Source organism: Solea senegalensis, unplaced genomic scaffold (genome assembly GCF_019176455.1).
Source record: "Solea senegalensis isolate Sse05_10M unplaced genomic scaffold, IFAPA_SoseM_1 scf7180000017145, whole genome shotgun sequence".
In the NCBI taxonomy this organism is placed as follows: Eukaryota; Metazoa; Chordata; class Actinopteri; order Pleuronectiformes; family Soleidae; genus Solea; species Solea senegalensis.
In genome coordinates this window covers 2,365-13,594 of record NW_025322255.1, presented here as the reverse complement: position 1 = coordinate 13,594, position 11,230 = coordinate 2,365, and the positions used below count along the sequence as shown (strand labels likewise).

Here is an 11,230-nt window from a genome sequence, read left to right as displayed (position 1 = left end):
GAAAAATAGGAATTTACACCCACTTTGGCGCCCCCTATCTCGTACACCATGAGACATTTTAAAAAACTTTTGATAACTTAAGTTCCTCAACTGGTTCACAGTGACCTGACCAAGTTTAAAGGTGATCGCACAAGAACTCTAGGATTAATTAATTCAAATACCAGAGGTCATATTGTCTCCGTCACCAGGGGGTGCTGTTTTTGAAAGTGAATATTTTCATATAGGTGTCTTCAGGGCCGGACTATCATCAATCATGGCAAGTTTGGTTCAGATTGGACAAGGATTCGCAAAGTGGTAGCAGTTTGTTTTTTTGTCGCAAAAATTCGACTTTGCATCATTACCATGGCAACATCATGTAACGATACGCCATCATATTGAGCACGCATAGTCTACCATGTGTTTAGAATCTTTTAACCAATTTTGAGTTTGATACAATCATTTCTGTAAAAGTTATTCCCTAAATTGTAAAAGTAACTTTTTTTTTTAGATTTTCTGCCACCACCAGGAGGCGATGTTTACAAACTTAACAGTTTTTGCATAGGCATCTTCAGCAAGGGCCCATCATCGATCGCCACAAGTTTGGTTACGATCGGACCTTCCATCACAAAGTTATAAGAGTTTCGTTGCGTGTAGCGAGAAATTACAAAATTTCGCCAACTTTGCCGGCCCTTTTCTCGTACGCCATGCGACATTTCAACTAACCATAAGCATCGTTAGATCCCCAACTTGTCCACAGTGACCTCACCAAGTTTGAACGTGATCCCATGTAAGCTCTAGGACAAGTTCGTTCAAATACCGATGGTGCGAAATGGCCAAAATCGCCTGTTTTGGAGTGCAATCCAAGATGGCGGCCTTCCTGTAGGATTCACAGGGAAGTTGTCATCGACTTTTTTGACCGTCCCCACCTCATGAACATGTGTGCCAAGTTTCGTTCATGTACGTTAAACCATAGAGCAGATGACCTAATAGAAGTTTTTTGCGTCAGTTTTTAGCCCCGCCCTCTTCCATTTTTTGACGCACATTCCTTGAAACACTGATATACGTAATTTTACACCAGGTCTGATGGGGTTGCAAAATTTGGTGAGTTTTGGGGCATGGGAAAGGCCTCAAAACCGCGATTCATTTGGAGGAATAATAATAATAAGAATAAGAAGAAGAATAATCTTAGCGATTACAATAGGGTTCTTGCGCAACCAAGTTGCTCGAACCCTAATAAGAATAATCTTCACAGTTTCAATAGGGTTCTTGCAACCAAGTTGCTCGAACCCTAATAATAAGAATAATCTTCGCAGTTTCAATAGGGTTCTTGCAACCAAGTTGCTCGAACCCTAATAATCTTAGCGATTATAATAGGGTTCTTGCGCAACCAAGTTGCTCGAACCCTAATAAGAACTAGTACCGCAAGCGGTAATTAACGGGTTCGAGCTTGACGGCTCGCGAGTCCCTGTGCGTCCACGTCGCAGCGCGAGTCCTCTTCCTCATCTTCCGTTCATTCACCGCTTGTGGTACTGGTTATTTTCAGCTGCATCCCCGCGCAATGTCAGGCGTGTCCTTTTAAAATGGCCGTCTTCCTGTTGGGTGAAAGGCGTGTCCGTAAACGTGTTTAGGGAAGGTACCTTGACTTACATAACAAGGGTGCATTTTCTCTTTTTTCCCTCTGTTACTTTTTCGCTCTTCCCATTTTCCCTGGGTTTTTTTTCCTTGGCCCCTCTTGCAGTACCTTTTGCCCCATCTTTCCCTTTCAGAGCAGCATGAGAAACTGTAAATGTTAGATTTGATAGATTTGTAGGCAAATGCCTCCATCATGTGGCGAACAAAGGTTACTGCACTGACTAACCACTCAGTAGAGTTGATCCTGTGCAGTGTTCTTATGTCAACACCGTTGAACGATTTGTTATCATATTCAGCAAGCATCATCTACCATGTGTTTTACATGTTTTCATTCATTTTGAGTATGATACAATAAAAAATGTTAAAGTTATAAGGGAAATTGTGAACTTGTATTTTCTGTTACCACCAGAAGGCGCTGTTTTTAAAATGTACAGTTTTTGCATAAGCATCTTCAGCAAGATCCCATCATCGATCGTCACGAGTTTGGTTAAGATCTGACCTTCCATCGCAAAGTTATAAGAGTTTGTTGTTGTAGCGAAATACCAGACGTCATATTGTCTGCCGTCAACAGGGGGCACTATTTTTGAAAGTGAATATTTTCATATAGGCATCTTCAGTGATTGACTATCATCAATCCTAGCAATTTTGGTTCAGATTGGAATAGCATTCGCAAAGTGGTAGCAGTTTGTTTTTTGTCGCAAATATCTGACTTTGCAGTGTTGTCATTGCAACACTGTTGAACAATTTGTTATCATATTAGGCACGCATCATCTACCATGTGTTTTGAATGTTTTCCCAAATTTTGAGTTTGATACAAGGAAATTTGGTAAAGTTATAAGGGAAATTGTGAACTTGTACTTTCTGTTACCAGCAGGTGGCGCTGTTTCCAAAATTTACAGTTTTTGCATAGGCATCTTTAGCAAAAGCCCATCATTGATCATCACAAGTTTGGTTAAGATCTGACCTTCAATCGCAAAGTTATAAGAGTTTGTTGTGTGTTGCGAAATACCAGACTTCCTATTGTTTGCCACCACCAGGAGGCGATGTTTTCAAAATTTACAGTTTTTGCATAGACATCTTTAGCAAGGGCCCATCATCGATTGTCACTTGTTTGGTTAATATCTGACCTTCCATGGCAAAGTTATGAGAGATTGTTGTGTGTTGCGAGGAATCGTGATTTTCGCCAACTTTGCCGCCCTTCTTCTTGTTCGCCGTGAAACTTAATGAAAAGATTTTGATACCTTTGGATCCTCAACTTGTCCACAGTGACCTCACAAAGTTTGAAGGTGATCCCATGAAAGCTCTATGACAAGTGCGTTCACATACCATTGGCGCGAAATGGCCAAAATCAGCAAAAAATGTACTTTCAATCCAAGATGGCGGCTTTCCCGTTCGTTTTAGAGCATAGGCTGCTTTGAATATTTTGACCGTCCTGCCCTAAGGAACGCGTGAGTACCAAGTTTAGTGCATGTACATTAAACGTGCTCCTCAGGAGGACAAGTTTTACGGGTTGTAAGAGTTTCGCCTTTTGTTGTGAAAATATGAATGAACGCCAACTTTGGCGCCCCCTATCTCAAAAACCATGTGACATTTTAAAAAACTTTTAATAACTTTAGATCCTCAACTTATTCACAGTGACCTCAACCAGTTTGAAGGTGATCCCTTTAAAGCTCTATGACAAGTGCGTTCACATACCATTGGTGCGAAATGGCCAAAATCTGCAAAAAATGTACTTTCAATCCAAAATGGCGGCTTTCCTGTTCGTTTTAGAGCTTCGGCTACGCTGACTTTTTTGACCGTCTGGACCTAAGGAACGCGTGAGTACCAAGTTTTGTGCATGTACATTCAACGTGCTCCTCAGGAGGACAAGTTTTACGGGTTGTAAGAGTTTCACCTTTTGTTGTGAAAAATATGAATGAACACCAACTTTGGCGCCCCCTATCTCGTACACCGAGCGATATTTTAAAAAGCTTTCAGGAACTTATGCTCGGCAACTTGTTCACAGTGACCTCACCAACTTTCAAGGTGATAGCATAAAAACTCTAGGATTAGTTCATTCAAATATCAGGTGTCATAGTGTCTGCTGTCACCAGGGGGCGCTGTTTTTGAAAGAGAATATTTTCATATAGGCGTCTTCAGGGCCAGATTATCATCAATCAGAGCAAGTTTGGTTCAGATCGGACTCGGATTCGTAAAGTTGTAATAGTTTGTTTTTTGTCACAAATATCTGACTTTGCAGTGTTGCTGTGGCAACACCGTTGAACGATTTGTTATCATATAAAGCACGCATAATCGACCATGTGTTTTGAATGTTTTCCCAATTTTTGAGTTTGATACGATTAACTCTGTAAAAGTTATTACCGAAATGTTTATTTTTTGGATTTTCTGTTACCACAAGGAGGCGCTGTGCTAAAAATGTACAGTTTTTCCACAGACTTCTTCAGCAATGGTCCATCATCAACCCTAGGTAATTTGGTTGGGATGTGACCTTCTATCGCAAAGTTATAAGAGTTTTGTTGCCTGTGGCGAAACATTAAAATTTTCACCAACTTTGCCGGCCCCTTACTCTTACGCCATAATACCTATTGAAAAGATTTTGATACCTTTGGATCCTCAACTTGTCCAAAGTGACCTCACCAAGTTTGAAGGTGATCCCATGAAAGTTCTAGGACAAATCTGTTCAAATATCATTGGTGCAAAATGGCCAAAATCAGCAAAGCATTTACTTTCAATCCAAGATGGCGGCTTTCCTGTTCGTTTTAGAGCATAGGCTACGCTGACTTTTTTGACCGGCGTGACCTAAGGAACGCGTGTACCAAGTTTTGTGCATGTACATTAAACGTGCTCCTCAGGACCACAGGTTTTAGGGGGTGGAGCAGTTTTTTGGCCCGTCCACTTTCACCAGGGGGCGCTGATTTTGACTTGAAATATTTTCACATAGGTTTGTTCAGGGCCAGACTATCAACAATCCTAGCAAGTTTGGTTCAGATTGGACCAGGATTGGCAAAGTTGTAACAGTTTTTTTTTTGTAGTATTTTCTACCACCACCAGGAGGCGCTGTTTTCAAAATGTATTGTTTTCGGCAATATAGTCGCCTTCAGCAACTACCCATTATCAATCATAGGAAGTTTGGTTGGGATTGGATCTTCCATCGCAAAGTTATAAGAGTTTTGCTTTTTGTTGTGAAAAATAGGAATTTACACCCACTTTGGCGCCCCCTATCTCGTACACCATGAGACATTTTAAAAAACTTTTGATAACTTAAGCTCCTCAACTGGTTCACAGTGACCTCACCGAGTTTAAAGGTGATCGCACAAGAACTCTAGGATTAATTCCTTCAAATACCAGAGGTCATATTGTCTCCGTCACCAGGGGGTGCTGTTTTTGAAAGTGAATATTTTCATATAGACGTCTTCAGGGCTGGACTATCATCAATCCTAGCAAGTTTGGTTCAGATTGGACTAGGATTCGCAAAGTTGTAGCAGTTTGTTTTTTTGTCGCAAAAATCCGACTTTGCATCATTACCATGGCAACATCATGTAACTCTACGCCATCATATTGAGCATGCATCATCTACCTTGTGTTTTGGGTGATTTTTACCAATTTTGAGTTTGATACGATAATCTCTGTAAAAGTTATTCCCGAAATTGTAAAAGTAACTTTTTTTTTTAATTTTCTGCCACCACCAGGAGGCGATGTTTACAAACTTGACAGTTTTTGCATAGGCCTCTTCAGCAAGGGCCCATCATCAATCGCCACAAGTTTGGTTAAGATCGGACCTTCTATCGCAAAGTTATAAGAGTTTTGTTGCGTGTGGCGAAAATCTTAAATTTTCACCAACTTTGACGCCCCCTTTCTCGTACGCCATGATACTTATTAAAAAGTTTTCAGGAACTTTTGATCCTCAACTTGTCCACAGTGACCTCACCAAGTTTGAACGTGATCCCATGTAAGCTCTGGGACAAGTTCGTTCAAATACCCATGGTGCGAAATGGCCAAAATAGGCCAAAAATGGTCGTTCAACCCAAGATGGCGGCCTTCCTGTAGGACTTACAGCGGCGCTAGCACGGACTTTTTGGACCGTCCTGACATGTTTAACATGTGTACCGACTTTCGTGCATGTACGTGAAACACGAGAAAAATCGGCCTGATGAAAGCTGTTTTTCATTTTCGTAAGCCCCGCCCACTTTCAATTTTGTACGCAGTGTCCCCGAAGTACTATCAGACGTAAATTTACACCAGGTTTGATGCACTCTCAAAAATTGGTGAGTTTTCGTGTATGGGAAAGGCCTCAAAAAGGCGATTCATTTAGAGGAATAATAATAATAATAATAATAATAAGAATAATCTTCACAGTTTCAATAGGGTTCTTGCAACCTTGTTGCTCGAACCCTAATAATCTTAGCGATTATAATAGGGTTCTTGCGCAACCAAGTTGCTCGAACCCTAATAAACATCACAGTTTCAATAGGGTTCTTGCAACCAAGTTGCTCGAACCCTAATAATCTTTACAGTTTCAATAGGGTTCTTGCAACCAAGTTGCTCGAACCCTAATAATAAGAATAATCCTAGCGATTACAATAGGGTTCTTGCAACCAAGTTGCTCGAACCCTAATAATAATAATAATAATCCTTCCAGTTTCAAGAGGGTTCTTGCAACCTTGTTGCTCGAACCCTAATAAAGTCTAAAGAGTATACATTTATAACTTAGGCCTACCAGGACAGGGTAATGTTGCAAGACCGGGTGGTGTTATTCGCGAACAGCCTCGCAAGTCCAGTACCCGCAGCCTGGTGGAGCTGAAGAGAATGTCCAGCAGGTCTTTGTCGGTCATGTAGGAGTAAGACGTAGTTGCAATACACAGCTCCTCCAACAACGGAAAGCCTGACGTGGAATCAGCACCGCTGCGCACCGTCTTATGTAGAGGTCGGACGTTCAGCATCCGGAAGGTCTGAAGATAAAAATGTGCAGACAAACTTTAGGATTAACATTGTTGATTAATCGAGTACTTGTTGTTGACAAAATGTCCTAAAATGTTGGAAAATGTTGATCATGTTTCCCAAACCCAAAAATGATGATGTTCTGTTGAACTGTTTTGAACTTAAGCTATTGCGTTTTAAGGATTCCTTTATTATCTGAAGCAAAGAAACCAGAACATATTCATATTGAGAAAGCTGAAAAGTTGAAGCCTCAAAACAATCAATTATCAAAATAGTTGACAATTAATTTAGTAATAGACTAATAATTGAGTGAGCTAGATAAAATGTATGTTTTGATTTGAAAATGTATAAAAGTGTTTGAATTCATACTTGACTTAGATTATTTATTCCAGCTTTGATAGTTACATTTAACCAACACAATAGTTGTTTTTTTCTTACCTTGAGTTTCGGGCATGCCGTCTGCAGTGCGTGAATGCAAATGGAAAGTTCACAGTTTTTACTGTCGAGTTTTGTATTCACCTCCAGCAACTCCAAATCGGGACAGCATCCCCTCTGGAAAAACAAACAAAAAGTGTTGTGTGTGTGTTTGTTTCAGGGTGTGTAATTGATGATTGTAAAAAAAAAAAAAGTATGAATAAAGTCTTACAGATAACGCAGCCAGAAGTCGGTCATTCTTTAGTGCATGAGTGAACAAAATTTGCTTGATCTGACGTCCATGGTTTTCAAGGTACTCAAGAAGTCCTTCAACCTGAAACTACAGCAGACACAAAAAAGTTTTTTACTAAGATCTGTGTGTAACCAGATGTAGGTTGGAAATTAACACTTGCTGGAATAAAATGCAGAATAAGAAAAATTTGGGCATTAAAAACTGAAAAAGAAATTCTGGTAGGTTGTACAATAACAATGCTGCCCTCCACAGTTCAAGGTTTGTTAATACATTTCCTCTTTGTCAAAAGTTTAATGTTAAAGTCCTTCTTCCTCCAAAAGCTTTACACTGCTCCATATTGACCAGTTGCATGACGAAACACCAAAACTTCCCCAATGGCAAGGCGCTGACTCCTCTCAACACTGAAAACTGACCCCAAGGAAACACATGTAATGCAGTAAAAAGGTTCCTCCAAATTCCTAACCCTAACCCAGCTTTGCGAGAGAGGAGGAACCAAGGATCAAAGACCAAAAAAAACAAGACCGGGGAGACAAGAGGATCCAGTGCTGTTTTCCATGTACAGTATGTTGTCAAATGTGAAAATGCTGCTTCACTACTGTCTGATAGAGTGTTGAGCAGAGAATGTTGCTGAATTGTTCATGACGTAAAACCTAATATTTTAACAATTGGCAACTATTTTAAATCATTCAAATTTGGCATAGTGGGTAGAAACACTTTTCCCAAAGTCAGAAGCAATATTTTTTACTCAGACTTTAACTAGTTACCATATATTGAGTGAGTAGGAATATGAATTTTAAGATAACCAACTGTGTTAGGACCATAGCCTTGAAAGAAAGCAGTACAGTGAGTACTAAGCGACTGGCTGTTCTGCGACGTACCTCTGAATACTGAAGATTTATGCTCTGCAGTGAGCTGCTGTGCTGACCAAGGATTTGGAATGCTCCTGCTGTCAGGCCTGTGCAGTAAGAGAGTTTCAGGGAGCGAAGGTGAGGGCAGGACTGTGAAACAACCTGAATTTGATCACAACACAAACAGGAACACAGTAAATACAACTGCTTACACTGAAAAACAAGTGTAATTGATACAAAAAACACAGCAAGTATTTCATTTACTCGGAAACATTCACACGTAGATCATTGTAATCATGAATAACATACATTTGCATATATATATATATATATATATATATATATATATATATATATATATATATATATATATATATATATATATATATATGTATGTATGTATGTATGTATGTATGTATATGTATATATATATATACATACATACATACATACATACACATATATACATACACATATAAATATATATATACATACATATACACGTACACATACACATACATACACATATATACACATATAAATATATATATACACACATATGATTTAAGGGGGCCCACATTTGTGTTGACTCTTTGAAACTAAACATTTCAAACACAGATATTAGATATATAATATTGTTGTATTATATCACTGAAGTGTATACATTTGCAGTCAGAACCCAAAATTTCCTAGGTCAATGGGAGTTTCACTTGGACAGGAACAGAATTTCCAACTAGGAAACTTGGAGCAACATCCCAACATGGGATTCTAAGATGGCTGCCACCATATAAACACTGGTACTTTTACTTGTAATAGACTGGTATTGCTAACAATAGCTAGTCAGAGATACGTTTGCTTTTCCGACTTCACAACTGGAAAGCTGTGAACTCTGGGGTGATATCACGCACTCAGTTTTGACTTTCGATGTAAACAGCAAATCTTTCTGACTTACCTCTACTGCATAATTAGCATTCTTTGACCAGTGACAGAGAGAGAAGTCTCGCAGCTGAGAAAATCTAGACAAAAACAAACATAGCTTAGTTAAAAACTGTAAAAATATAAGCACAGACCTCTTAAAAGAACAGCTTCATTTATCAAATAAAACAGACCTGTTTTGTGCCAGCCAGTCAAAAGTCTCCTTAATTTTCTTCTCAGTTTTAGGTAGTTGTTTTTTTCCGGATGCGATCCAGCAGTGACTTACACACACTTTCCGCCACAGGACAGGACTGGAGGCAGCAGCGTTCCACAGTCGACACACTCTGCCCACTCTGCAACACAAACACAGCAGGAAATGTTAATGTAGTTCACTGTGGAAATCATGGCTGCCAAATTACACTGTACGGCAGCTAGATGATATCATTTCCCGCGACCCTGACCCAAACTCTAGATATGACTGAGCCATAGTATCATAGGTTATAGCAACAAAGTAGTGTCAAATGTTTGACAAAATCAAATCAAAATTGTGCTAATTACCTGCATAAGAATGGCACGGCCCCATCTTGAATGACCACCATGTTAAATATATTTACTAACACCTCCTCTGGTAGACTTTGACCCCATCTGTGGTCCACCGGTTTTTGAGGCACAAAAGCAGCAGTGTCTTCCTCTGTTTTGGTAACTGGATTATTTGCTGGCTTCGGTTTGGCACGGACTGTCTTTAATTTCTTAACCTGTGTGGATTTTACCTTTCCTTTAACAACTGTTTTCTTCTTGATTCTCCTCTTCTGTGGCTTCCAGACAGAACCATCATACTGAGAGGAGGCATTTGATATGACGAGGAGCATGTCTTCTCCTTGATGGACAGTGTAACCAAGCTGGGCAGACCTGGAAACTCTCGCCTTTTTATGCTTCTTAGTCTTTGCATTTTTTGGCCCAGCAGATTTCCTCTTCAGAGGTGACTTCTCTGACTTTGGTACGTTTTCTTCTTGACCCGACACATTTGAAGTACTTGGGGCAGCTTTGTCATTGCTTTCACTGTGGGTTGAAGATTCTGCCTCAGGAGAATTCATCATATACTGCTATTTAGTCTTTACAATTGGCACAATTCCAAGGAATCTTGAGTAATGACATCAGCGTCTGCAAGTAGAATCAGAAGAACATCAGCTAGTAATAATCAGTCTAACATTATGGCTAAAGGCTACAAAGAAAAGTACATACAGCTGTACCGCTTTGTGTAATACTAAGTAGTCATGCTGCACAGGGTCATGTGCTTCAGGTATGTGATCAAAAACCACACATATAATCTATTCAGATGCAGTGATTTAAAGACTGGATTGAAATTAAGGCTGCAGCTAACAAATATTTTCATGACTGATCAAACTGTCAATAATTTCCTTGATTAATCAAGTAAACTTTTGGTCAAGAAAATGTCAGAAAATGTTGATCAGTGTACAAAACATTCAAACCGATTGATTATAAAATTATTTGACAATTCATTTGTAATTGATTAACAATTGAGACAATTAGCTGAGCATATCCGAATTTAAATAAGGCTCCCATGGTTCATAACTGCAGAGCAGAGAGGAACTTGGGTCAAACAGCAGTACATAATAGTTTAGGTTTAATGTACTTCTACATGAGTTAAATTGTATTTATTTCATGCTAAGAAACGCTAATTAGTTGGCTAAATTAATGAAGATAAGCTACTGGCTAAATGTTAGCTAAGATAACATGTGTTACAGCAACTTAAAAAGAGACCACACAACAGAGCAGAAAAACGACTCCATACTTTAATAACGGATACCGCTACAAACAACATCCGTCGTTTTCTGGATTAAAAACTACCGTTGCTGAGTCTGGGTTGTTGTTTTTTGGAATTACCTGCTCCTGTTAGCGCCTGGTCTGTTAGCCACCTCCTCCAGTCACAGTAGTAATCCCACAATGCACTTCACTGTCCTGTGATTGGTGAAATTCTAGACATAAGCCCGCCTTCTGTAAAGTGTCCAATCACAGAGCACATTGATTCCACCGCTCCACCAGCGTGTTGTTGTGTGGTTGTTGTTAGCAGTGGAGGTGGTTTCCTGGGCTGTGGGTAGGAAGCAGTAAATACATGGTATGAACTTATATTTTTAAACTGTATTTTTTCACTACTCGGAAACTTCATGGCGCTACAGCAAAATCGAAGAGCTCATCTGCTTAGTTTTGCCTATGACGCTGAGTTTTATGC

At 39.5% G+C, this 11,230-nt stretch overlaps 1 protein-coding gene across 1 annotated transcript; it reads right to left on the bottom strand.

The window, feature by feature from the left end:
• Positions 1–6,298: 6,298 nt before the first annotated feature.
• Positions 6,299–10,958, bottom strand: LOC122763906 (F-box/LRR-repeat protein 6-like). Its single transcript, XM_044018387.1, has 8 exons — positions 10,885–10,958; positions 9,538–10,140; positions 9,174–9,332; positions 9,017–9,080; positions 8,095–8,226; positions 7,196–7,303; positions 6,988–7,101; positions 6,299–6,560 (listed from the first exon to the last, which is right to left on the bottom strand). The coding sequence occupies exons 2-8, from the start codon at positions 10,074–10,076 to the stop codon at positions 6,312–6,314; spliced, it is 1,365 nt and encodes a 454-aa protein (XP_043874322.1). The 5' UTR covers positions 10,077–10,140; positions 10,885–10,958; the 3' UTR covers positions 6,299–6,311.
• Positions 10,959–11,230: the final 272 nt, after the last annotated feature.

Excerpts from the sequence above, each read along its gene's own strand:
- LOC122763906 (XM_044018387.1), bottom strand. The coding sequence starts at position 10,076 with ATGATGAATTCTCCTGAGGCAGAATCTTCAACCCACAGTGAAAGCAAT. Across the intron at positions 9,081-9,173 it reads GACTGGCTGGCACAAAACAG|ATTTTCTCAGCTGCGAGACT; the intron begins GTCTGTTTTATT and ends GTTTTTGTCTAG. Across the intron at positions 6,561-6,987 it reads CGGCATGCCCGAAACTCAAG|ACCTTCCGGATGCTGAACGT; the intron begins GTAAGAAAAAAA and ends TTTTATCTTCAG.